The 27318-nt window shown below is 38.8% G+C and overlaps 1 protein-coding gene across 2 annotated transcripts in view; it reads left to right on the top strand.

Moving 5' to 3' along the window:
- ELMOD1 (ELMO domain containing 1) overlaps positions 1-27318 on the top strand; it is a 112632-nt gene that overhangs the window by 49864 nt on the left and 35450 nt on the right. Inside the window, exons 3-6 of one of the 2 annotated variants that reach the window (XM_073808258.1) lie at positions 15672-15817; positions 15955-15983; positions 16831-16928; positions 20004-20133. In XM_073808258.1, coding sequence (XP_073664359.1) covers positions 15672-15817; positions 15955-15983; positions 16831-16928; positions 20004-20133 — 403 coding nt within the window. Of the gene's footprint in view, positions 1-15633; positions 15818-15954; positions 15984-16830; positions 16929-20003; positions 20134-27318 lie in introns of both variants that reach the window. The other variant, XM_033862090.2, reaches the window with a different exon arrangement.

The raw sequence follows: 27318 nt of genomic DNA, 5'->3' as shown, positions 1-27318 counted from the left end.
TCATGGTACTGTGTACCTGTTGTGAGGTGTTCTGGGTGATACAGAAGTGAATATGAGGTGGCCTTTGCTCCAAAGTAACATACCACTTGGCAACAAGATGAAGCCATGCATACAAAATTAAGATATAAGAAGGAATGTGATTGGTGACATGCTACAGCTGTTTTGTGACGGGACTATTCAGGGAAGTCTTCACTGAGGTGATGTTGAAGGAAAGAGACAGAGGATGTAACAGGTGGAGAAGGTCCTATGAACAAAGCCCGAGAAAGTGTGACCAGCTGCCACAAGCAGCAGGTGGTCCAGGTTTATTGGCTGTAGACCCCGTTTAGGGAGAGTAGAAGATAAGTTGCAAAGATGAAGTTGGGGGCAGCTCTTGGACACATTTGCAAGCATGGTATAAAATAGCCCAGAAGCATGGTAACACTTTCACCCAGACCTAATGTACAGCTTAAAGAGAAGGGTGAGTCAGACAAAAAATCTTTTTCCCTTACAACATGTGTCTAGCCTTATCTTAGAGCCAGATATCTAGTCCATTCCCTTCAGCTTACAAATGAGAGGGCAGAGCCTCAGAGAAACAAAGTAGCTTGTCCACAGTCACACAGCTCATAATGGCAAATTGAGGCTAGACCTGAAGTCAGACTTCAGACACTTTCCTATTTAATCAAGTAGTATTTCCATTTACCACGAAGTAATTTCCACTGCATTTGAAGGGCTGAAGGTGCAGGGTCATGTAGTTATTCCAGAATTTGACTATCATTGCTTGAGACATTGACTGAGCTTATTTATGAGATGTAAAAGCAAAGTCTTGAAAAGGGATAGATTTATGGTACGTTTGAATACCTCTCTCACTGTAGACTGGTACTTTTAGCCATATTTTATCTTTTTTAGGACACACACATACACACCACGTATGTATATACATAGATAAATATACATATGTATACATACATATATGGGTATGTATACACACTATATACACACACATACACATGTACATGTATGTTTATACATACATGTATTTTAAATTATTTTGTTTCCTGCATAAAAACAAACAAAAATTGTTTCCACACCCTTGTTGAAATATGTTAACCTGAATAGTTTTCTAGGCAATTTCCTGTAGGTGATCTCACCAGAGCCTGCCATGAGAGATTTTTTTGGGAACTTGAGTATTGGCTTCCCAGCTCTCCTACCTCTGACCTGAATGTCTATTTCCTTTCCCGGGTTAGGGAAGTTTTCAGCTTTTATATCTTCAAATATATTCTCTGTCACTTTCTCTCTCTTTTTTCCTTCTGGGACCACTATAATGTGAATGTTAGTATGCTTGATGTTGTCACACAGGTCTTTTAAACTGTCCTCATTTTTTTTTTTTTTTTTTTTTTTTTTTGCGGTACATGGGCCTCTCACTGTTGTGGCCTCTCCCATTGCGGGGCACAGGCTCCGGACGCGCAGGCTCAGCGGCCATGGCTCACGGGCCCAGCCGCTCCGCGGCATGTGGGATCCTCCCGGACCGGGGCACGAACCCGTGTCCCCTGCATTGGCAGGCGGACTCTCAACCGCTGCGCCACCAGGGAAGCCCTGTCCTCATTTTTTTATTCTTTGTTCTTCTTTTTTCTATTCAGCTTCAGTGATTTCCACTACTCTGTTTCCAGCTAGCTGATCTGTTCCTGTGTATCAACTAAGCTACTATTGATTCCTTCTAGTGTATTTCTTATTTTAGTTATTGTATTTCTTCATATCTGTTTGGTCCTTCTTAGTATTTTCTAAATCTTTGTTAAAAACTTCTAATTTCTCAATCTGTTCATCCTATCTTCTACCACGTTCTTTGAACATCTTTACAGTCATTACCTTGAACTCTTTATCAGGTAGATTGTTTATCTCTGCTTCACTTAGTTCTTGGGTTTTATCTTGTTCCTTTGTTTGGAAGATATTTCTCTGTCACCTCATTTTGCCTAATTTGTTGTTTTTATTTCTATATATTTTGTAGGTTGGTTATGTTTTCCAACCTTGGAGAAGTGGCCTTTTGTAGAAGATGTCTTATGTGTCCCAGCAGCACACTCACCTCTCGTCACCAGTGCTATATGCTCTTGGGGTGCCCCCTATGTGGACTGTGTGGGTCCTTCTACTGTGGTGGGCTGAATACTGTGGATGGTCTGGTAGGCATGGCTGTTCCCACCCCATCCCCTGCCTTGGTCACTTGGTTGCCAGACCTGCTTTGTGCAGAAGCTGCTGGCAGCTGGTGGACAGGGTTGGGTCATGAGGCAGCTGGGTGTAGTGCCTTGGGGAGTCCAGGGGCTAGTGCTGGCGCACTGGTGGGTGGACCTGGGATCCAGTGTTTGTGGGGCTGGGGGTCTTGGATCAAGTGTTGGCCTGCCGGTGGGCAGGGCCTGTTCATGATGCATCTCATTGAATGTCCTGGAGTGTCCCAAAATGCTTTCAGCCCATTGGTGAGTGGGGCTGCATCCCAGGATGGCTGGCTGAGGGGTCCAAGGCGTCTCAGAACTGGTGTCAGCCTGGGGTAGGCAGAGCCAGGTCCTGGGTTCTCTGGCTGCACAGCCCTGGGGGTCCTGGTGCTGGTGTTGACCTGCTGGTGGGGAAATCTGGGGCCTGGGATGGTCCTGGGGTGGTGTCTGCATGCTACTGGGTGAGGCTAGTTCCTGACACAGCTGGCTATAGGATCTTGGGTATCCCAAAGCTATTATAGGCTCACTGGTGAGTGGGGCTAGATCCTGGAGTGGCTGGCTAAGGAGCCCAAGGTGTCCCAGAACTGTTGTTGGCCTGTTTGTGGGTTGGCTGGGTTCTGACATGGTAGGCTGTGGGGGGACTTTGGTGGTCCTGGGAGTGGTATCCACCCACTGGTGGGTGGGGCCAAGGTCCAGGGGATCCCAGGGCTGGTGCCTCCCTTCGGTTGGCTGAGGCCAGGTCTGGGGTTTCAGGCTGCAGGACCTAGGGTCCTAGAGCTGGTGTTGGCCTGCTGGTGGGTAGAGCTGAGGCCCTGGGGTCCCAGGGCTAGTGCCGGCGCCCTGGTGTATGAGACCAGGTCCTGGGCCCTCTGGTGGACAGGGCCATACCTCAGGGTGCCTGTGGGCTTAGGGGTTCTTAAAGCAGTAGTCCTGTTGGTAGGTGGGACTGTGTTCCTGCCCAGCTAGTTGCTTGGCCTGAGGCATCCCAGTACTGGTGCTGACAGGCTTGTGGGTGGAGCCAGGTCTCAGAGCTAATAAGCTCCAGGGAGGATTCCAAAATGGCACTTGTCAGCACAAATGTCCCTATGGTAGAACACGCTCCCCAAAATTGTTGCTGCCAGTGTCTGTGTCCCCAGGTTGAGCTCCAGTTGCTTCCTGTCTATCCAGGAGACTCTCCAAGACTGGCAGGTGTGTCTGACCTAGGCTCCTTTCAAATAACTGCTTCTGCCCTGGTTCCCAGAGTGTGTGAGATTTTGTGTGCACCCTTTAAGAGTGAAGTCTCTATTTCCCACAACACTCTGGGTCTCCCAACTGGTCTTCAAACCTAAACCTTCTGGAGGCTTATCTTCCCAGTGCAGGTCCCCTGGACTGGGGAGCCTGATGCTGTGCTTGGACCCTTTGCTCCTTGGGGAGACCCTCTGCAATTGTGATTATTCTGTCATTTGTGGGTAGCCTGCCCAGGAGTCTTGACTGTACCTCATCTCCGCCCCTTCTACCCATCTTGTTGTGGTTCCTTCTTTATATCTTTAGTTGTAGATGATTTTTTCTGCTAGTCGTCTGGTCTTTCTTATCAGTTGTTGCTCTGTAAAGAGTTGTAATTTTGGTGTGCTGTGGGAGGAGGTGAGCTCAGGGTCTTCCTACTCTACCATCTTGGTCACTGCCCCTGTCTAAATGCTTCTTAAATGTCAAAGCATAATGTGTTTGCTGCTTCCCTTATAAATAAACTAATAAATGTATTATCCAAGTAGAAAAAAATCTGAATTTTAAAAATAAATCTTGGAAAGTATATGAATTTAATCATTAAATTTTTATTTGAATAGTGATGTCATTAATAATTTAAGAGAAACTTGTCTCCTTTTCTTTGAAAGGAAAAGGATAAACCATTAATTTATTTATTATTTTAGTTGTACCACAGTCAGCTATTGCTCTCTAATCCCTCATATGAAATTTCCCTGGAATTAAAAATAGTGCCCTTTACTATAGCAATAGAATTTGGAATAATATCTATCCATGATAGCTTTATACCCACTACCTTTGAAAAGCAGCATGATCTCTTCAAATAAAGAATGATGGAAAAGGGGGGATTTCCTAAGCGGTCCAGTGGTTGGGACTCTGTGCTTTCACTGCAGGGGGCGTGGATTTGATCCCTGGTCAGGGAACTGAGATCCCACATGCCACGTGACCAAAAAAAAAAAAAAAAAAGAATGATGGAAAAGACCAGGGGCTCCACACTGCCTCACCACTGCTCAATGTGGGGAAATAATCTTGGTTTTATTTTACAACTTTATTGGAGTATAATTGCTTTACAATGGTGTGTTAGTTTCTGCTTTATAACAAAGTGAATCAGTTATACATATACATATGTTGCCATATCTCTTCCGTCTTGCGTCTCCCTCCCTCCCGCCCTCCCTATCCCACCCCTCTAGGTGGTCACAGCAACGAGCTGATCTCCCTGTGCTATGCGGCTGCTTCCCACTAGCTATCTATTTTACGTTTGGTAGTGTGTATATGTCCATGCCACTCTTTCGCTTTGTCACAGCTTACCCTTCCCCCTCCCCATATCCTCAAGTCCGTTCTCTAATAGGTCTGTTTCTTTATTCCTGTCTTACCCCTAGGTTCTTCATGACTTTTTTTTTCTTAAATTCCATATATATGTGTTAGCATACGGTATTTGTCTTTCTCTTTCTGACTTACTTCACTCTGTATGACAGACTCTAGGTCCATCCACCTCATTACAAATAGCTCAATTTCGTTTCTTTTTATAGCTGAGTAATATTCCATTGTATATATGTGCCACATCTTCTTTATCCATTCATCTGATAATGGACACTTAGGTTGTTTCCATCTCTCAGGTATTGTAAATAGAGCTGCAATGAACATTTTGGTACATGACTCTTTTTGAATTTTGGTTTTCTCAGGGTATATGCCCAGTAGTGGGATTGCTGGGTCATATAGTAGTTCTATTTGTAGTTTTTTAAGGAACCTCCATACTGTTCTCCATAGCGGCTGTACCAATTCACATTCCCACCAGCAGTGCAACAGTGTTCCCTTTTCTCCACACCCTCTCCAGCATTTATTGTTTCTAAATTTTTTGATGATGGCCATTCTTACCAGTGTGAGATGATATCTCATTGTAGTTTTGATTTGCATTTCTCTAATGATTAATCATGTTGACCATTCTTTCATGTGTTTGTTGGCAGTCTGTATATCTTCTTTCGAGTAATGTCTATTTAGGTCTTCTGCCCATTTTTGGATTGGGTTGTTTGGTTTTTTGTTATTGAGCTGCATGAGCTGCTTATAAATTTTGGAGATTAATCCTTGGTCAGCTGCTTCATTTGCAAATATTTTCTCCCATTCTGAGGGTTGTCTTTTGGTCTTTTTTATGGTTTCCTTTGCTGTGCAAAAGTTTGAAGTTTCATTAGGTCCCATTTGTTTATTTTTGTTTTTATTTCCATTTCTCTAGGAGGTGGGTCAAACAGGATCTTGCTGTGATTTATGTCATAGAGTGTTCTGCCTATGTTTTCCTCTAAGAGTTTGATAGTTTCTAGCCTTACATTTAGGTCTTTAATCCATTTTGAGCTTATTTTTGTGTATGGTGTTAGGGAGTGATCTAATCTCATACTTTTACATGTACCTGTCCAGTTTTCCCAGCACCACTTATTGAAGAGGCTGTCCTTTCTCCACTGTACATTCCTGCCTCCTTTATCAAAGATAAGGTGTCCATATGTGCGTGGGTTTATCTCTGGGCTTCCTATCCTGTTCCATTGATCTATCTTTCTGTTTATGTGCCAGTACCATACTGTCTTGATTACTGTAGCTTTGTAGTACAGTCTGAAGTGAGGGAGCCTGATTCCTCCAGCTCCGCTTTTCATTCTCAAGATTGCTTTGGCTATTCGGGGTCTTTTGTTTTTCCATACAAATTGTGAAATTTTTTGTTCTAGTTCTGTGAAAAATGCCAGTGGTAGTTTGATAGGGATTGCATTGAATCTATAGATTGCTTTGGGTAGTAGAGTCATTCTCACAATGTTGATTCTTCCAATCCAAGAACATGGTATTTCTCTCCATCTAATAATCTTGTTTTTCTAGAGGCCCACAAATGGTATCTTTGTATGATTTCACATTTCCAGTTCATGTATCAAGTCCTCTGTGGCCTCTTTTCCTAGTAGGATGCTCATTATTTAGAGGGGCCCATTTACTAGGCCAAATACCTGTTGACAAGTTAATTTCCAACTGACTACCAGTGCCCCTAATTAGGAACTTCAACAGAGCAGCTAAAATTTTTTAAAATGTCATTTTAGAGAGTACATGAAATGCTGGAAACATTGAGCAGTCTGCTGTTCTTTATGGCCATTTAGATGAAAAGTGTTCTGTTTAGGAAAGTGATTTGATTCAAGAATTGTGATTATTTTGTATGTATCCTTCCTCACCAATAGTGTACTTCTTGTTTATTACAGGATTTCTTCAAGCAAGAATTAACTTTCATTAGCAAATTCATTGAAATTGTTCAAAATAAGCTGCTTTTCTCTTACTATTCCAAAAGAAGATGTCAGAATCACAAATTTAAGATGACGGAGTAGTGTTGTACTACAGGTACCCACACCCCCTCATCCCAGAGGCAGGAGAGTACATGGTCCTAGGTGCATCTCCTGTTTCAGAGGCTTCATCCCTGCTGAATGGATTCCTCTAACAAAGAAGCACAAGACAGTAGCTCACTTTTATTTGGTAGCAGAAATATGATTTATATTGAATAATTTATTTACATTGGGTGGCTATTCTTGTGCCAGCTAGAGGATGAATGTTAAATGATAAAAGTGATCATAATTGCCTATGGAAGGATACTGCTATGAACTCAGCATAAACTTCACTCTGCAGCATATCAGTAAATGGCAGTAACAGAAAATGTTGGAAGTAGAACATGTGTAAATAGCTCTTTTTATTAAATCAGATTCTTCCAGTGCTTAAGCAAGGCATTCATCTTTGGAAAGTACAGTGGCTCCTTTTGGAACACAATAAAAAAGCTATGATTGAAAACACAGAAACAAACACAAAAAAACTGCTGTCTATGCATATAGTTATTAAAAATCGGAGATGGTGGGGATTCCTTGGTGGTCCAGTGGTTAGGACTCCACACTTTCACTGTTGGAGGGCCCTGGTTCAATCCCTGAGTTGAGGAACTAAGATCCAGCAAGCCACGCAGCACAGCAAAAAAAAAAAAAAAAAAAAAACCAAAACCAACCAAACGAACAAAAAACACACATGTAAAAAAATATAAGAGATGGTGATCAGTACTTTCTCCTTGTAGTCTTGAGAATTTGATTGTTGTTCCTACAAAATGTAGCAAATCTTTTCAATAGTGATTTGCGAATCTTCCATCAGAAATAAGAAAACTAAGTCTAGTGTTATGAAGAATAAAAGCAAAATATTCTTCTAAATAAAACTAAGATTATTGGTTTGATGATTCAGGCTAGGAGATAAAAACAAAACAAGCACAGCTATAAACCCTCTGAACATAGGGTTCAGATGGTGGAGAGAGTGTGGCAGTAATTCTTCTTCTAATAATAGGAACAGAAGGATAGGATTAAAGAAAGCAAATGGGATCTGCTACACAGGTACATCTGAGATGCCTTCACTCCAGGCACATGGTCAGAAACATAAAGGAGATAAAGGAAATTAAAAGGAGGAAAAGTACTATAAATCCAAAAGTTCCTATTCCTAAACTCAGATTGGAAAGGGATGCACTTTTCCTACCTTTTTCCCTCCCTCCCTTTCTCCCTCCCTCCCTTTCTTCCTTCCTTTCTTTCTTTTTCCCTAAACCAACTACTGATTAGCTTTAAAGCTTTAAAGATTCATTTCTTCCTTTAAGGGTAAACATGCCAAACCAATTTAACATTCTCCCCAAATATTTAATCATTTTGATTGTTCTCTGGACCTTAAGCAGTTTTCCCACAAATTGAGGCACTTAAATAGGACCAGACATTTAAGAAGTGATCTCTTGGTAGCACTTGACGGTGAAGAACAGCCATCCTGAGATGCTTATATGGAGGTTTTGCTGATCTGGTCCTTTCACGAGAAAGCAACTTGGGTACTTGTTCTCTCATCAAAATCGGGCTTCTGGGCTTCCCTGGTGGTGCGGTGGTTGAGAGTCCGCCTGCCAATGCAGGGAACACGGGTTCGTGCCCCGGTCCGGGAAGATCCCGCATGCCGCGGAGCGGCTGGGCCCGTGAGCCATGGCCGCTGAGCCTGCGCGTCCGGAGCCTGTGCTCCACAACGTAGAGGCCACAACAGTGAGAGGCCCGCGTACCGCAAAAAAAATAAATAAATAAAATCGGGCTTCCAAAGTAAGGGGTAGCGCTGGTATTTCCATCTCTGACCATGCCTTACATTTACGATTGATCTAAGTGCAAAATAAACTGTATCTGTCAAGGCATTGTTTGATCTGATGATCTGGCTTGAAAAAATATAATACATAGCATAGAAAGAAAGTACAGTGCCTAGCATAACAAGCTGTTTTTTAATGAAATATTTGTGGGCATGTTGGCCCATTACAAAAACAAGGAAAAAATCAAAATATATCCTGGATAATAAATAACATTATCAGGACACTCACCCAGAAATTATGAAAGGGTAAGGAAGCAGTGTATAAATGTCATTTCACAATTGAAATGAGCATTTCTCTTTCATGATTTGTGTTATTGTTTCTGTGATTATGTGAGAGGGTTGTGATACACCTCACAGAGCATTGAGCCCTAAGAAATGATGCACCATCTCTAACCCCTCACTGTGGATTTCCACTGGGTTTCCCTGTCTTTGACAGTGTGAATACCCTCAGGGGAATTGAAAAAAAGAAAAAAGAAAAGCATAGAACATGATGTCTTTTCTCTCCTTTTATATAACACTGTCTTGATGCAAAACAATTCCCCAGGCATTTTCTTCTTATATGCAAGGAGGCCAGTGGGAGAAATTTTAGATGGGCTATAAGTCACTCACATCTGGATGCTTCCTGCCACCTAGGATGACACCTCTAGGTCTCAAGCCACATCTCTGTATAGTTCTGATGAAGAAGTTGCATAGGGGAAACTTTCTGTTTAATTTAATTGGCTTGTATCCTAAGTAGGTTGAATACAAAAATACTCCTTAAACTGTAATTAGAACCTTTTTCTCTAGGACGATTTAGTACTACAAGAACCTGATTATTATGGAGTCCTAATGCATAGACTTAAAGTAGGCTTCATTTGAGAAGCTGGCCCACATACTGGGCAAACTTTACTGGAATTTGCACATGGGTATCATAAGGGCAGATACCATGGAAAGATTTATCCCTGACTTGTAATAGGATTAATGCCAACCAGTTATTAATATCATTACCATTTGGCTGATAACAAGTTAACAAGGATATTGCTCAATCTTTTCTTCTGTCATAGCCATCCAATAGTTGGAAGAATGGAAAACTTTTTCCAAGAGACCATGTTGTGGTTTTGTAAAATTTCTCACTCATCTAATTAAAATGTTCCATTAATTATTTTCAGGGTTACTTTTTTTTGGAAGCTGATAATCTAAATCCTAACAGATCTTAGAACATATTTGACTAAAACAGTTGAATTTCAGACTTCACAACATAGTAAATCATTTTTTGTCTTTCAGCAGAATATGACTTCACATAGAAATTTCATATGTACTTTTGTAATGATTTTTGGTGATCATTTTATACATTTTAATTGTAGTTATAACTTTCTTCTTAAATAAAATAATATATACATATTAAAAAAAGAAAGTATACTTAATCAGAAAAGAAAATAAAAATTACTCATAATTCCATTACCCAGAAAAACCACTGTTAATATTTTTGTTGTATATCCTGCCAGTCTTTTTCTCCTTGTTTATATATCATCATTAAATATTTTGTTTTATTTACTAAAGAAAAAATATATTATTCCACACATGTTCTTTCCAAACATTTTTCTATTTGATAAGCATATTATGGACATTTTGTTATTAGTTACTCCAGAATACAATTCTAATGCCTACAAAGGATTCTACCACATTTTAGTGTAGAAATTTAGTTACTTATATGTTTCCTCCATTCCCTGTGCATTTAAAAAAATTTTTTTAACATGTTTACTGGAGTATAATTGCTTTACAGTAGTGTGTTAGTTGCTGCTTTATAACAAACTGAATCAGCTATACATATACATATATCCCCATATCTCCTCCCTCTTGTATCTCCCTCCCACCCTCCCTATCCCACCCCTCTAGGTGGACACAAAGCACCAAGCTGATCTCCCTGTGCTATGTGGCTGCTTCCCACTAGCTATCTGTTTTACATTTGGTAGTGTATATAAGTCCATGCCACTCTCTCACTTCATCCCAGGTTACCCTTCCCCCTCCCATGTCCCCAGGTCCATTCTCTACATCTGCATCTTTATTCCTGTCCTGCCCCTAGGTTCTTCAGAACCACTTTTTTTAGATTCCATATATATGTGTTAGCATACAATGTTTGTTTTTCTCTTTCTGACTTACTTCACTCTGCATGACAGACTCTACATCCATCCACCTCCCTACAAGTAACTCAATTTTGTTTCTTTTTATGGCTGAGTAATATTCCATTGTATGTATGTGCCACATGGACACTGAGGTTGCTTCCATGTCTTGGCTATTGTAAATAGAGCTGCAGTGAACACTGTGGTACATGACTCTTTGAATTATGGTTTTCTCAGGGTATATGCCCAGTAGTGGGATTGCTGGGTCATATGATATTTCTTTTTAGTTTTTTAAGGAACCTTCATAGTGTTCTCCATAGTGGCTGTATCAATTTATATTCCCACAAACAGTACAATGTAAATTTTCTCCACACCCTCTCTAGCATTTATTGTTTGTAGATTTTTTGATGATGGCCATTCTGACTGGTGTGAGGTGGTACCTCATTGTAGTTTTGATTTGCATTTCTCTAATGATCAGTGATGTTGAGCATCCTTTCATGTGTTTGTTGGTAATCTGTATATCTTCTTTGGAGAAATGTGTCTTTAGGTCTTCTGCCCCTTTTTGGATTGGGTTGTTTGTTTTTTTGATATTGAGCTGCATGAGCTGCTTGTAAATTTTGGAGTTTCAATCCTTTGTCAGTTGCTTCATTTGCAGATATTTTCTCCCATTCTGAGGGTTGTCTTTTCTTATTGTTTATGTTTTCCTTTGTTGTGCAGAAGCTTTTAAGTTTCATTAGGTCCTATTTGTTTTTATTTCCATTTCTGTAGGAGGTAGGTCAAAAAGGATCTTGCTGTGATTTATGTCATAGAGTGTTCTGCCTATGTTTTCCTCTAAGAGTTTTACAGTGTCTGGTCTTACGTTTAGGTCTTTAATCCATTTATTTGTTGTTTTTCCCTTGCTGCTTTTAATATTTTTTCTTTGTATGTAACTTTTGATAGTTTGATTATTATCTGTCTTAGCATGTTTCTCCTTGGATTTATCCTGTATGGGACTCTCTGTTCTTCCTGGGCTTGACTGACTATTTCCTTCCCCATATTAGGAAAGTTTTCAACCATAATCTCTTCAAATATTTTCTCAGTCCCTTTCTTTTTCTCTTCTTCTTCTGGGACCCCTATAATTCTAATGTTGGTTCGTTTAATGTTGTCCCAGAGGTCTCTGAGACTGTCCTCAATTCTTTTCATTCTTTTTTCTTTATTCTGCTCTGCAATAGTTATTTCCACTATTTTATCTTCCAGGTCACTTACCCGTTCTTCCTCCTCAGTTATTCTGCTATTGATTCCTTCTAGAGAATTTTTAGTTCCATTTATTGTGTTGTTCATCATTGTTTGTTTGCTCTTTAGTTCTTCTAGGTCTTTGTTAAACATTTCTTGTATTTTCTCCATCCTATTTCCAAGATTTTGGATCATCTTTACTATCATTACGCTGAAATCTTTTTCAGGTAGACTGCCTATTTCTTCTTCATTCTTTTGGTCTGGTGGGTTTTTACCTTGCTCCTTCATCTGCTGTGTGTTTCTCTGTTTTCTCATTTTGCTTAACTTACTGTGTTTGGGGTCTCCTTTTCACAGGCTGGAGGTTTGTAGTTCCCATTGATTCTGGTGTCTGCCCCCAGTGGCTAAGGTTGGTTCAGTGGCTTGTGTAGGCTTCCTGGTGGAGGGGACTGGTGCCTGTGTTCTGGTGGATGAGGCTGGATCTTGTCTTTCTGTTGGGCAAGACTGCATCTGGTGGTGTGTTTAGGGGTGTCTGTGACCTTATTATGTTTTTAGGCAGCCTCTCTGCTAATGGGTGGGGGTGTGTTCCTATCCTGCTCGTTGTTTGGCATAGCGTGTCCAGCACTGTAGCTTGCTGGTAGTTGAGTGGAGCTGGGTCTTAGCGTTGAGATGGAGATCTCTGGGAGAGCTTTCACCATTTGATATTACGTGGAGCCGGGAGGTCTCTGGTGGACCAGTGTCCTGAACTCAGGATTCCCACCTCAGAGGCACAGGCCTGACACCTGGCTGGAGCACCTAGAACCTGTCAGCCACATGGCTCAAAAGAAAAGGGAGAAAAAAAAAGAAAGAAAGAAAAAAATAAAATAAAGTTATTAAAATAAAAAATACTAAAAATTAAAAAGTAATAAAAGAAAGAAAGAAAGAAGAGAGCAACCAAACCAATAAACAAATCCACCAATGATAACAAGCACTAAAAAGTATACTAAAAAAAAAAATTTTAAACAAACAAAAAAAAACAGAACGCTAGAACAAATGGTAAAAGCAAAGCTATGCAGACAAAATCACACAAAGAAGCATACACATACACACAAAAAGAGAAAAAGGAAAAAATATATATATATTAAAAAGAAAAAGGGAAGAGAGCAACCAAATCAATAAACAGATCTACCAATGTTAATAAACTGTAAATACTAAACTAAGATAAACATAAAACCAGAAACAAATTAGATGCAGAAAGCAAACTCCAAGTCTACAGTGGCTCCCAAAGTCCACCGCCTCAATTTTGGGATGATTCATTGTCTACTCAGGTATTCCAGAGATGCAGGGTACATCAAGTTGATTGTGGAGATTTAATCTGCTGCTCCTGAGGCTGCTGGGAGAGATTTCCTTTTCTCTTCTTTGTTTGCACAGCTGCTGGGGTTCAGCTTTGGATTTGGCCCTGCCTCTGTGTGTGGGTCGCCGGAGGGCTTCTGTTTTTCGCTCACACAGGAAGGGGTTAAAGGAGCCGCTGATTTGGGGGCTCTGGCTCCCTCAGGCCGGGGGGAGGGAAGGGTACACAATGTGGGGTGAGCCTGTGGCGGCAGTGGCCGGCGTGATGTTGCACCAGCCTGAGGTGTGCCGTGTGTTCTCCCAGGGAAGTTGTTCCTGGATCACAGGGCTCTGGCAGTGGCGAGCTGCACCGGCTCTCAGGAGGGGAGGTGTGGATAGTGACCTGTGCTTGCACACAGGCTTCTTGGTGACTGCAGCAGCAGCCTTAGTGTTTCATGCCCATCTCTTGTGTCCTCACTGATAGCCATGGCTCACGCCCATTTCCGGAACTTGTTTAGGCAGTGCTCTGAATCTCCTCTCCTCATGCAACCTGAAACAATGGTCTCTTGCCTCTTAGGCAGTTCCAGACTTTTTCCCAGACTCCCTCCCAGCTAGCTGTGGTGCACTAGCCCTCTTTAGGCTGTGTTCACGCAGCCAATCCCAGTCCTCTCCCTGGGATCTGACCTCCGAAGCTGGAGCCTCAGCTCCCAGCCCCCACCCGCCCTGGCAGTTGAGCAGACAAGCCTCTCAGGCTGGTGAGTGCTGATCAGCACTGATCCTCTGTGCGGGAATCTCTCCGCTTTGCCCTCTGCACCCCTGATGCTGCACTCTCCTCCGTGGCTCCGAAGCTTCCCCCGCTCCGCACCTCTGCCAGTGAAGGGTCTTCCTACTGTGTGGAATCTTTTCCTCCTTCACAGCTCCCTCCCAGAGGTGCAGGTCCTGTCCCTATTCTTTGTCTCTGTTTTTCCTTTTTTCTTTTGCCCTACCCAGGTAAGTTGGGAGTTTCTTACCTTTTGGGAAGTTTGAGGTCTTCTGCCAGCATTCAGTAGGTGTTCTGTAGGAGTTGTTCCACATGTTGATGTTTTCCTGATGTATTTGTGGGGAGGAAGGTGATCTCCATGTCTTACTCCTGCGCCATCTTGAAGGTTTCTGTCCCAGTGCATTTATATGATATAGACCATGATTTTGTATAAGTCAGTTGGAATTGTTATTTTTAACTCAAGCTGTTCAAGATATTGGAGCCAGAGCAATTTTACAAAGGAACACAATCAAGGTTTTGGTTCAAATTCAGGGATTAATCATATCATTGAGGATATTAATTAACTACACAAATTCATCTTAATGACCCTGGATCACCTTATGTTAGAGCTGGGGGGAATTAGTGAACATATGAGAAAAAGAAATATCTTTTAGAAATCACACCAATAGGAAGTAATATAAATAATTCTGCCTTCTAGGAAAATAATTCTGCCTTCTAGGAAAACTCTAGTGTTCAGAGAAGAAGGGTTGAATATAAGTTCCTGGATGATAAGTCCTCTTTACTTCTACAGCTTGAGTCATTTTGAGATGCTGAGCAGTCCCATGAAGTAGTAGACACTCACATATTAAAAACTAAAAGTTGGCATAAAACACAAATTCACATGTGCCAGAAGCATTGTGAATAAGTGCATGATTGGTGGCCATATACTTTATAGTTTGTTAAGGTATTATTGGAGTGAGATAGGGTGTGCAATGAAGAAAACTTTGTTTAGCAGGAGTCAAGAACAAACTTGTCAAGAGGCGGAGTTTTTGGAAGGTTTATATCAGAGAATGTTGAAGAACCCAAGGTCAACATGCTTGTTCAGTGAACTGTTGTGGAGGCATTCTGGCACATCCAAGAAGTACTGGGATTGGTCAGCAGAGAAGATGGTGGCCACACAACAAAGTCCTCAAAGAGGACAACAGTACCAAAAGGAAAGCAGAGGGAAGGGGGAAAAAAATGGGAGCAGGGGAAGAAATAACACAGAAGCCAAAAATAAGACACTAAGGAGAAGCTGGAAGTGAATTGGGGCTGGCTGAGAGGCTATTCGTGGGGGCAGAAGATGGGAGATGCCACAGCATACCCTTTCCCTGTGTCTATGGGGGACAGCTTCTAAAACACAAGTGTTCTGTTTTCGAGGTACTGATTTGCTTTGAAAATATTTTTAGGCAAAGGTAGGAAAAGAATGGATCCCTGTGCTTCACTCTTAGTTTGTTAGTGTGTCAAATTTACTAGAATAGGGAATTCTGGAGCTTGCAGTCATAGTAAGTATATGCTTACAGACCTTGGGCTTCCCTCCCAATGATGGGTTTTGTAGCTACCTCAAATAAAATAACATGGGGTTAGAATAATGAAATATGCTTGTAAACCCAGAAGTCTAATGATTGATTTTCTTCTGGGCTTCTTTGCTTGCTGGTGGTGGCTGCTTTCTATTCTCTTACAGAGTTCTATTGGAAGAGTGCTATCTTTTGTTTTTGACAGAATGCTGATCCAGGTGTGCCTGTATTTTTACTGTAAATTTTTGTGGCGTTGCCTGAAATTTGTAATGAGAAAGCTGACTGGAAGATGTGAACTGCAACGGATCTGTTACAATACCAAGCCTGGAGCTTCTAGAACTATGAAAATCGGTAAGCATGAAACAAAGCAGTAAGCAAAATGTAGGCTTTCTGGGATTGAGGATACACTGTTATTTTTCAGTATAGTAATTGTAAACCAGTTGTAAAAGATAATTTTTGAATGGCTTTTTAAATCATCTCTTTTCCAGAAACATCACTGAGGGATTCAAAAAGTAAGGTAAGTAAAATTGTTCCTATATTTTTCAGCAACTTTTCAATTGAAGACTTACCTCCATCATCAAAAAGTAAAAATTTTAAGAAACAAAAAGATACTTTTGGCTATGAATACTAATGCAAACTGAGAAGAATGAATTGTTTTCCCATCACAAACCACTGTACTTTTTACATGAAGGCAGCCACTCAAGAATTTCTAGGCAGATTTATGACACACATATTATTTCATTGTTGAATTAATCCTTTTTTATACCTCTTTCCAAATCATAAAATAAATATTCCTTGAAAATAAGAGCAGTGGTAACTCTCTGGTATTTCATCAATATCCAAATCATTTAACTTTATACTCAAGATTTTCCAAGAAAATCAAAGAAGCCACTATGCTAGCATTTATAGCACATAGTTAAGCATCCACATAAGAAAGAAAAATCTGCTTCTCAAGATTCTTGAATATTTAATTTAATTTTGGCATCCTTAGGACTATATCCCCCATGTACTTCACACAGTCATAGACATAATGCCCATTAACAATGGAAGCCATGTGTGTTGAGTGAGAAAAGGAAAATATAATATTTCTATGAAGTAGCTTAAAACAGATGAAGATGGTAAAAAAAACTTACGTATTTTTGTTTTGTTATGTTAATTACCTTAATCAGGAAAATTGTGCTACCCCCACTGTGAAAATATCAAATTTACTAGAATTCAAATACTACATGAATTTTTTGCCTTTAGTTTAGTTTCTTATCTTCATATAGAAGCTTTAAACAAACATTTGAGGCCCCTATTTAAATAGACCCCACTTAAGACACCAGTGTTCATGACAAAGCAACTGATTGAAACATGTTTTCCAGCTACTGCAGACTTCAGTGAGTGTTCATCCTGATGCTATTGAAAAAACTATAGAAGACATTATGGAACTGAAAAAAATTAACCCTGACATAAATCCACAGTAAGAATATGTTTATTATGTTGTAAATATAAAACAGAAGTCACATGCCACATATTTAGTAGTTCTAAATACTCAAACTATGCTCTCGCATGCTCTTTCTCCCTCTCTCTCTTTCCTGCCCCAAATAATCATCTGCATGTTGTGACTTTCAGATGAAAAATAAAGAAAAAAGATGCCTTTTTATTATTTGTAAATAGCAGCAGCTTTGTACTTCTGTTGTGATTTATGCTTATGCTTCTGAAATGCAATGAATGTAAGAAATCTGGTGCATGCCCCTGATATCAGAAGGTGAAATAAAGGGAGCCCATTCATCAACAGTCGCTCCATATGATGCCTGTATTTTACATTAACAGTAAATGTTCAGATTGTAAATGTGCCTGAGCTGATTCTGCTCCATAAAGAATATTTCTTCAGTTCATGACAGGCTGATAATCTTGGAGACAGTTTCTACCTGCTTGTGAAGAAGACAGGCATGTGTGGGAGAGAGAGATAGACAGTTTTTATATGAAGACTTTAGAACTTTGTAATTTAGTCATCTCATCTTGGAAGTATTAAAATGCATTTGGCGATGTACATGACATTTAAAATTAGCTTTATATTTTCCATTGTGTACAGGAATTTTTCTGTAAAATTTTAGGCTTAGGATATTGGGTAGAATAAATTCTGTATGCAGATATATTCAGGTAAAGTTTAGGTAAGTAACAAACTGTCTTTTAGATGTGTATACTTAAGAACTTCAGATGTTATCACTAAAGAAAGCTTTTACTTGCCAAAGATGAGGAGCTGTAGTCAAAGGGAATTTCAGAGTGCACTTTGCATAGGTCTGTATCTTGAAGGGATTCTAGTACTAGCTGATTGAGGCTCATCACAAAACTCCATTTCCATGTAGTCTCCATAGTACTCTTCTGTAGAAGCTTCAGCTAATTAGCTGCCTTTTCCTCATTCAGCCATTAAATGTGATTTAATTATACAGTAAATGTCTTTTTGAAACCTTCTGACATATTTTATTTCTCTGGGAAGCTGGTAAGAGTGAAATTCATTTTAAATTAAGTTGAACCAAAAATTTATGATTACAATTAGGCATGAGAGATATATTAGACCTATAATCATATTTAGAGATTGGGTTAGATTTAATAGCAAATCTTTTCTGTCTCTTTTATGAAAGTTATATACTTCATTCAAAGGTGTTTCCTTACCATCTATTCTTTTGATTTCCTTTAGGGAGAAAAAAACCCTTATAGGTAGTAGATTGTGTTTTTTAAAGCTCAATATGGATTTTAGTGGGGTTTTTTTCCAGGTTGACATTGACATAATGTGATTTTTTTTAATTGAATAATTTTCTGGAAAAAAATCAAGAAATAGAGAGGGCTAGGGGAAATACCTTGTAATTTATCAAGCCATTACTACTATTAACCTTACTTTGTTTTATACATTTTTTTCAGGTGCCACTTACAGTGGTGATAAGAATTACTACAGTAAAATTGAATTGGGTCCCTTGTTTTCTTCTTTTTTATTTCTACCACTCCCTTCTTTCCCTCAAAATTAACTCTCTTCTCAGTCCTGTGTTGATTTTATGGGTGACCACTGTGCCCTTTTCCTAAATATCTGATTTAGCTTTTTTTAATTGAACATTCAATTTTATTTAAGTTTAGTATTCTGGGTTATCTGACACTGCCTTCTATGTTGGGAGTAAGCATACAATCCTAAAACTTAAATTTTTCTATTGCCCCCAACTTTAGACTTAACCTCTATACATCTCATCCCCCCCAAAAAAGATGATTATGACACTGTCATTGTGATTACGGTGACCCCCCAACTCCAACAAAAAATGCTTAAATTTAGTGAGTGAATTAGAAGTTGGAGTATATTGAACAGTAACTCTTAGACTGAATCATATGCAATTGCTATTGTTGAATCACAAAAGTGAATAACTATAAAATTAGCAGGAAAAAATAACCATGAAGTACTACCTTTAGATTAAAAAATGCCATCAAATGAGTACAGGAAGATAATTTATGTAACAGTAGTTTATAGGAAAAAAGGATCTTGGTGATTATTTAGCCACCTGTTTAATAAACTTGTAATGTTATGTGACTGCTTAAAGAGACCCTATTTTACTTTCTGTGTTGTAGGAGAGAAAAACAGCATTCAGATCACAGGAAGTAATGATCCTCTCTATGTCATGCTTGCCAGATTCTTTTTTGTTCCAATGATACATTTTAAGGGGACTGTTAATCATACAAACTGTGCATTCAAGAAGACTGAGCAAGATAGTAAAACATCTGAAAACCATGTCCCATGAGAAGGAATTGAAGGAAGAGGGGAGTTTTTTTGTTTGTTATTTATTTGTTTTTAACCCTGGAGATGAGACTAGAAGAAAGAATTCTTCCTGTCTTAAAATGAATAGGCATGGTAGGGAAAAGTGGAAATGAATTTGCTCTGAGAACAGTGTTTGAACCACTTGGTAATAAAGAAAGCAGATTTTGTTTCAGCATAAGAATAGGCATTCAGACAAGTAGAGCAGTCAGAATAGAATGGGAAATTTTGTAAAGTACTGAGTTCTTTCTCTTGGCCTTGCCTTATCTGTCAGGGGTGCTCTGCAAGCAGAGGTATTTTTATTGTTGTGGTTTTTATTTGTTTCAAAATTTTTCTTACCCCTAAGCCCCTGAGGGCTATTTATCTCTCTCTCACTGACACCTCCCCACACACACCCTTCTGAAGTGTTTCTGATATATCTACCTAGGGGAGCTAAATGATCCCTAAGAAACCATGATCACCTATATTTTCTACATCTTTCAAGTCACTTGCATAAAGAGCTCCCTTGTTTTTAAGCCATATTATTGCAATTTGCCTTGAAAAGGCTGGAGTGAGAGGTAAATTTTAGCCAAGTTCCACAGCTGTCCATGTGGAGCTTCAGTTAAAAATTGTGCTTCTATTAGAAAAATCCTATTTGAGCAATTTCCAAATATTATATAAATATGAAAAGTCCTATTGTACATACATCAAGTGAACAAATGCCAGAGAATGTGGTTTTTTTTCCCTCATGTGTGTTTCTTCTATTTTTTAACATGTTAGGCTGGGAATCTCTCTTCAAGCTTGCCTTCTGCAAATTGTTGGGTACAGAAACCTTATTGCGGATGTGGAAAAACTGCGCAGAGAGCCCTATGACTCTGATAATCCCCAACATGAAGAAATGCTTTTGAAGGTTAGTCCTTGAACACATTTCAGTTCTTCACTTAGGTCAGCTAATGTTTGCCAAGCTCCTGCTGTGTGCTAGGCACTGCTCTGGACATGGCGGGGCACAAAGGTGAATACGACATGGACACTGAACTAATTGGTAAAGCCTACATTTTCTTGCTGGTTCAGATGTTGGAGGTAAATTTTTCAATAGAAAATTCACGTGAGAAGTTAAATATAAAGCCAATTTTCATTTGGAATCTGAGAAAGCATCAGAGGTGATTTCTATGGCCTCTCACATTTGGCTCAAGTTTAGGTTGTTTAACTGTGTTGAAAGCCAATAGGAGAAATAGAATTTGTCAAAGAGTGACCTAGGATTTCCATTTACGACTTTTAATAGACATCAAAGAAGATGAAGTTGGTTTCTGCTTCCACAATAGCTCCCTGGGGAAATTACCCAAGATCTTAATGCTGATTATTTATTCATGTAACTTAAGTATTAGAAGAGTAAATAAAGGTTTACATATGGTGTATTAGAGTTGCTTGAAGAATAATATGCAGTTATAAATACTCCTTCTTGGCTGTCAAACAAAACCTTAAAAATCTTATCTGATCCGATAGTGTATTATGACACATCAATAAAACTTTAAAAAATTAAGACAAACCTTTAGAACTACTAATCTGAAATGTTTTATAAATTCATTTCTGAAAATAGATGCTTTTTAGGATGGAGTGCTTCTTTGTCCTTTCCTAGAATTCAAAAAGGCAGTAATGAAATTGGAGGAATACATTTGTTTAGTTGCCTTAACTTTATTTTATTGAAAGATGTAAATAGAAGCTGCCATTTAAAAAATGTATCCTGTTGCGTTTTTGTGTGGAGTGTGTATTTTTGTGTATGTAGGTACTTAAGCAGATGATTCAGTTGTCTCTACTAATTAGTGCTAGACCTGATGTCAATCATTAAAATTAAAGAGGCCTGGGCTTCCCTGGTGGCACCGTGGTTGAGAGTCCGCCTGCCGATGCAAGTCACACGGGTTCGTGCCCCGGTCTGGGAAGATCCCAAGTGACGCGGAGCGGCTGGGCCCGTGAGCCATGGCCGCTGAGCCTGCGCATCCGGAGCCTGTGCTCTGCAATGGTAAGAGGCCTGCGTACCGCAAAAAAAAAAAAAAAAAAGAGGCCTCATTCTTACCAATGGTTTCTTCTTCCCTTGCTCCTCTGCTTAATTTTAGCCAACCTACTGGCTGAGCTTCATCTCTTTGATTGCTTTTTTCTTTATGTTCTGATAGAGATAGTCAAGTTTAATAAAACGAACTCAAGGTGGGAAATAAGAGGTGATATAAAGAGAAAAGAGGTGTTATAATTAACAGACTGGCCACAGCTCCGGAACAATTCATTAAAATGGCTGAAATGCCCTCTGAATCAATGACATTTGGGTACCTGCTATATGTCATCTTAGTTGATCTGTTGTATGTGTGCTGGCACATAGGTTTTCAACAAATATGATTGAATGCATGACTTATTGAAGTCATTAGATACAGGTCAAGAACTTTTAAGATATGACTTTTACCTGTGGTCACAATTTGAGTATGTAGGTATTATTTTTTATAGTCACAGCTATAAGAGGTAGGCAAGATGACAGTTATTATTTTTTTCATCATTAACTTTATTTAAAAAACATTTTTATTGAGGTACAGATGGTGTACAATATTGTATATTTCAGGTTATACAGCATAGTGATTCATAATTTTTAAAGGTTATACTCCATTTATACTTATAAAATATTGGATATATTTTCTGTGCTGTACAAAATATCCTTGTAGCTTATTTTATACATAGTTGTTTGTACCTCTTAATCCCCTACCCCTGTCTTGACCCTCCATGCTTCCCTCTCCCAATTGGTAACCACTAGTTTGTTCTCTATATCTGTGGGTCTATTTTTTTTGGTTTTATTTACTAGTTTGTTTTATTTTTTTAGGTTCCATATATAAGTGATATCATGCAGTATTTGTCTTTATCTGTCTGACTTATTTCACTTAGCATAGTACCTCCAAGTCCATCCATGTTGCTGCAAATGGCAAAATTTTATTCTTTGTAGGGCTGAATATATATACCACCATTATATATATACACCACATATTCTTTTTTTAAAAAATAAATTTATTTATTTATTTTTGGCTGCATTGGGTCTTCGTTGCTGCGTGCGGGGTTTCTCTAGTTGTGGCGAGCAGGGGCTACTCTTCATTGTAGTGTGTGGGTGTCTCATTGTGGGTGGCTTCTCTTGTTGTGGGGCATGGGCTCTAGGCACGTGAGCTTCAGTAGTTGTGGCACACAGGCTCAGTAGTTGTGGCTCGTGGGCTCTAGAGCACAGGTTTAGTAGCTGTGGCACACGAGCTTAGGTGCTCCGCAGCATGTGGGATCTTCCCTGACCAGGGCTTGAACCCTTGTCCCCTGCATTGGCAGGCAGATTCTTAACCACTGCACCACCAGGGAAGTCCCTATAACCACATATTATTTATCCATTTATCTGCTGATGGACACTTAGGTTGCTTCCATATAATGCTGCTATGAACATTGGGGTGCATGTATCCTTTCAAAGTAGTGTTTTCAATTTTTTCAAATATATACCCAGGAGTGGAATTGCTGGGTCATATAGTAGCTTTATTTTTAGTTTTCTGAAGCTGCCATACTATTCTCCACAGTGACTGCACCAATTTATATTACTACCAACAGTGTACAAGGGCTCCCTTTTCTCCACATCCTCATCAACATTTATTATTTGTGGTCTTTCTGATGATAGCCATTTTGACAGGCATGAGGTGATATTTCATTGTGGTTTTGACTTGCATTTCTCTGATGATTAATGATGTTGAGCATCTTTTCAGTGCCTGTTGGCCAAATTTATGTCCTCTTAGGAAAAATATCTATTCAGGTCTTCTCCCTATTTTTTAATCGGGTTTTTTTTTTAAGTTTTATTTTTATTGAAGTATAGTTGATTTACAATGTTGTGTTAGTTTCTGGTGTACAGCAAAGTGATTCAGTTTCATATATATATGTATACACACACACTCACGTATATATATATTCTTTTCCATTGTGGTTTATTACAGCGTATTTAATATAGCAGTAGGAACTTGTTTATCCATTCCATATATGATAGTTTGCATCTGCTAATCCCAAACTCCCAATCAATCCCTCCCCTACCACAATCTGTTCTCTATGTCTGTGAGTCTGTTTCTGTTTTATAAATAAGTTCATTTGTGTCATATTTTAGATTCCACATATAAGTGATATCATATGGTATTTGTCTTTCTCTGTCTGACTTACTTCACTTAGTATGATAATCTCTAGGTGCATCCATGTTGCTGCAAATGGCATTATTTCATTCTTTTTTATGGCTGAGCTGTATTCTGTCTTTATCCACTCATCTGTCAATGGACACTTAGGTTGCTTCTGTATCTTGGCTGTTGTAAATATTGCTGCTATGAACATCGGGGTTCATGTATCTTTTTGAATTATAGTTTTGTCCAGATATATGCCCAGGAGTGGGATTACTGGATCCTATAACAACTCTATTTTTAGTTTTTTGAGGAACCTCTGCACTGTTTTCCAAGGTGGCTGCACCCGTTTACGTTCCCAGCAACGGTGTAAGAGGGTTCCCTTTCCTCCACACCCTCTCCAGCATTTGTTATTTGTAAACGTTTTAATGATGGCCATTCTGACTGGTGTAAGGTGATACCTCATTGTAGTTTTGATTTGCATTTCTCTAGTAATTAACGATGTTGAGCATCTTTTCATGTGCCTATTGCCCATCTGTATGTCTTCCTTGGAGAAATGTCTGTTTAGATCTTCTGCCCATTCTTTGGTTGGGTTGTTTGTTGTTTTGTCATTGAGTTGTATGAGCTGTTTGTATATTTTGGAAATTGAGCCCTTGTTGGTCACATTGTTTGAAAATATTTTCTCCCAGTACATAGGTTGTCTCTTCATTTTGTTTATGTTTTCCATTTTGGGGCAAAGCTTATAAGTTTGATTATCCCCATTTATTTATTTTTGCTTTTACTTCTATTGCCTTGGAAGACTGCTGGTGCTGGACTTATGTTTGTTGAGAGTTTTTTTTTTATTACTGATTCAATTTCATTACTGGCAATTGATCTGTTCACATTTTCTATTTCTTCCTCATTCAGTCCTGGGAGATTGTACATTTCTAGGAATTTGTCCATTTCTTCTAGGTTGTTCATTTTATTGCCATACAGTTATTCATAGTAGTCTCTTATGATTCTGTATATTTCTGTGATGTCAGTTTTAATTACTCCTATTTCATTTCTGATTTTATTGATTTGGGGCCCTTCTCTTTTTTTCTTGGTGAATCTGGCTAAAGGTTTATCTATTTGTTTATCTTTTCAAAAATCCAGCTCTTAGTTTAATTGATCTTTTCTATTGTTTCTTTAGACTCTATTTCATTTATTTCTGCTCTGATCATCATAATTTTTCTTCCCTTCTACTAACTTTGGGTTTTATTTGTTCTTTCTCTAGTTCTTTTGGTGTAAGGTTGTTTATTTAAGATTTTTCTTGTTTCCTGAGGTAAACTTGTATTGCTATAAACTTTCCTCTTAGAACTGCTTTTCCTGTAGATTTTGGTTCATTGGGTTTTCATTTTCATTTGTCTCCAGGTACTTTTTAATTTCCTCCTTTATTTCTTCAGTGATCCATTGGTTTTCAGTAGCATATTGTTTAGCCTCCATGTGTTTGTGTTTTTTGCAGTTTTTTTCTTGTAGTTGATTTCTAGTCTCATAGCATTGTGGTTGGAAAAGATGCTTGATATGATTTCAATTTCCTGAAATTACTGGGGCTTGTTTTGTGCCCAGCATGTGATCTATCCTAGAGAATGTTCCACGTGCACTCAAAAAGAATGTGTATTCTGCTGCTTTTGGATGGAATGCATTGTGTGTGTGTGTGTGTGTGTGGTGTGTGTGTATACACATACACACACATATATGGATATATATATACATATATATATATATATATATATATGCATATATATAAAGTCCATGTGTCTTTTAAGTCCAGTGTATCCTTATTGATTTTCTGTCTGGGATCTGTCCATTGATGTAAATGGGGTGTTAAAGTCCCTTATTATTATTGTGTTACTGTCAATTTCTCCCTTTACATTGTTAATATTTACTTTATGTATCTAGGTGCTCTTATGTTGGGTGCAAATATATTTACAGTTGTTATATCTCATTCTTGGATTGATCTCTTGATCATTATGTAATGTCCTTCCTTGTATCCTATACCAGTATTTTAAAGCCTATTTTGTCTGATATAAGTATTGCTACCCCAGCTTTCTTTTGATTTCCATTTGCATGGAATACCTTTTTCCACCACTCACTTTCAGTCTGTGTGTGTCTTTAGATCTGAAGTGAGTCTCTTGTAGGCAATATATATACAGGTCTTGTTTTTGTACCTATTCAGCCATTCTATATATTTTGATTAGAGCATTTATTCCATTTACATTTAAAATAATTGTTGATAGGTGTGTTCTTTTTGCCATTTTGTTAATTGTTTGGGGGTTTGTTTTGTAGTTCTTTTTTGGTCCTTTCTTCTTGATCTCTTCTTTTGTGATTTGATGACTATTTTTAGTGTTATGTTTCGATTCCTTTTTCTTTTTTGTGTGTATCTATTATAGAGTTTTGGTTTGTGGTTACCATGAGGTTTTTATATTTTATGTATTATATATATGCACTTGATTGTTTTAAGTTGCTGATCTCTTAATTTCAAATGCATTTTAACAACCCTGCATTTGTACTCTCCTCCCCTCATGATTACTGTTTTTGAAATCATATTTTACATCTAATTGTTTTTGTATCCCTTAACTGCTTATTGTGGATGTAGATGATTTTACTACTTTTGCCTTTTAACCTTCCCACTATCTTTGTGTGTAGATGATTTCCTATCATTACTGTACATTTGCCTTTACCAATGAGCTTTTTCCTCTTGTAATTTTCATGTTTCTAGTTGTAACCCTTTCTTTTTCACTTACAGAAGTCCTTTTAACATTTCTTGCAAAGCTGGTTTGATGCTGCTGAACTCTTTTAGCTTTTCCTTGTCTATAAACCTTTTGATTTCTCCATCAAATCTGAATGAGAGCCTTGCCAGATACAGTATTCTTGGTTACAGGTTCGTCCCTTTCATTACTTTAAATATATCATGCCAGTCCCTTCTGGCCTGCAGAGTTACTGCTGAAACATCAGCTGACAGACTTATGGGAGTTCCCTTGTATGTAATGTGTTGCTTTTCCCCTGCTGCTTTTAATATTTAATCCTGTATGGAACTCTCTGTGCTTCCTGAACTTGGGTGACTGTTTCCTTTCCCAGGTTAGGGAAGTTTTCATCTATTATGTCTTCAACTATGTCCTCAGCCAGCCCCTTTCTCTCTCTGTTCTCCTTCTGGGACCCCTATAATGCAAATATTAGTGGTTACCATGAGGTTTTTATATTTTATATATTATATATATGCACTTGTGCTTGATGTGGTCCCAGAGGTTCTTATTAAACTGTCCTCATTTCTTTTCATGCTTTTTTTTTGTCTTTTCAACATCAATGATTTACACACTCTGTATTCCAGCTCACTGATCCATTCCTCTGTATCATTTAGTCTGCTGTTTATTCCTTATAGTGTATTTTTCATTTCAACTACTATATTCTTCACCTCTAGTTTTTCTTTATATTTCCTAACTCTCTGTTAAAAACTAACTTCTTGCTGTGTGCAGCCATTCTTCTCCCAAGTTCTTTGATCATCTTTATAATCACTACCCTGCATACCTTCTCAAGTAGATTGGCTATTTCCACTTCACTTATTTCTTCTTCTGGAGCTATATCTTGTTCCTTCATTTGGAACATGTTCCTTTGTCACCTCATTGTGACTTTGTTGGTGTTTTTATTTTTATGAATATGGTAGGTTACATTTCCCAACCTTGGAGTCGTGGCTTTTTGTAGGAGATGTCCTATGTATCCCAGCAGCAAACTTCCCCTCTTTACCTGAGCTATATATGCTCTAGGGGTTCCCCCTATGAGGACTGCATGGGTCTTTCTGTTGTGGTGGGCTGACTATGTGGGCAATCTGTTAGGCTTGGTTGGCCAATGATCTGGTTGGTTACCAGACTCTGCCTTGTGTGGGGGCTGTTGGCTGCTGGTTGGTGGGACTAGTTCAGAAG

Source organism: Tursiops truncatus, chromosome 8 (genome assembly GCF_011762595.2).
Source record: "Tursiops truncatus isolate mTurTru1 chromosome 8, mTurTru1.mat.Y, whole genome shotgun sequence".
Taxonomy (NCBI): Eukaryota; Metazoa; Chordata; class Mammalia; order Artiodactyla; family Delphinidae; genus Tursiops; species Tursiops truncatus.
This window is presented reverse-complemented; position numbering and strand designations above follow the sequence as displayed.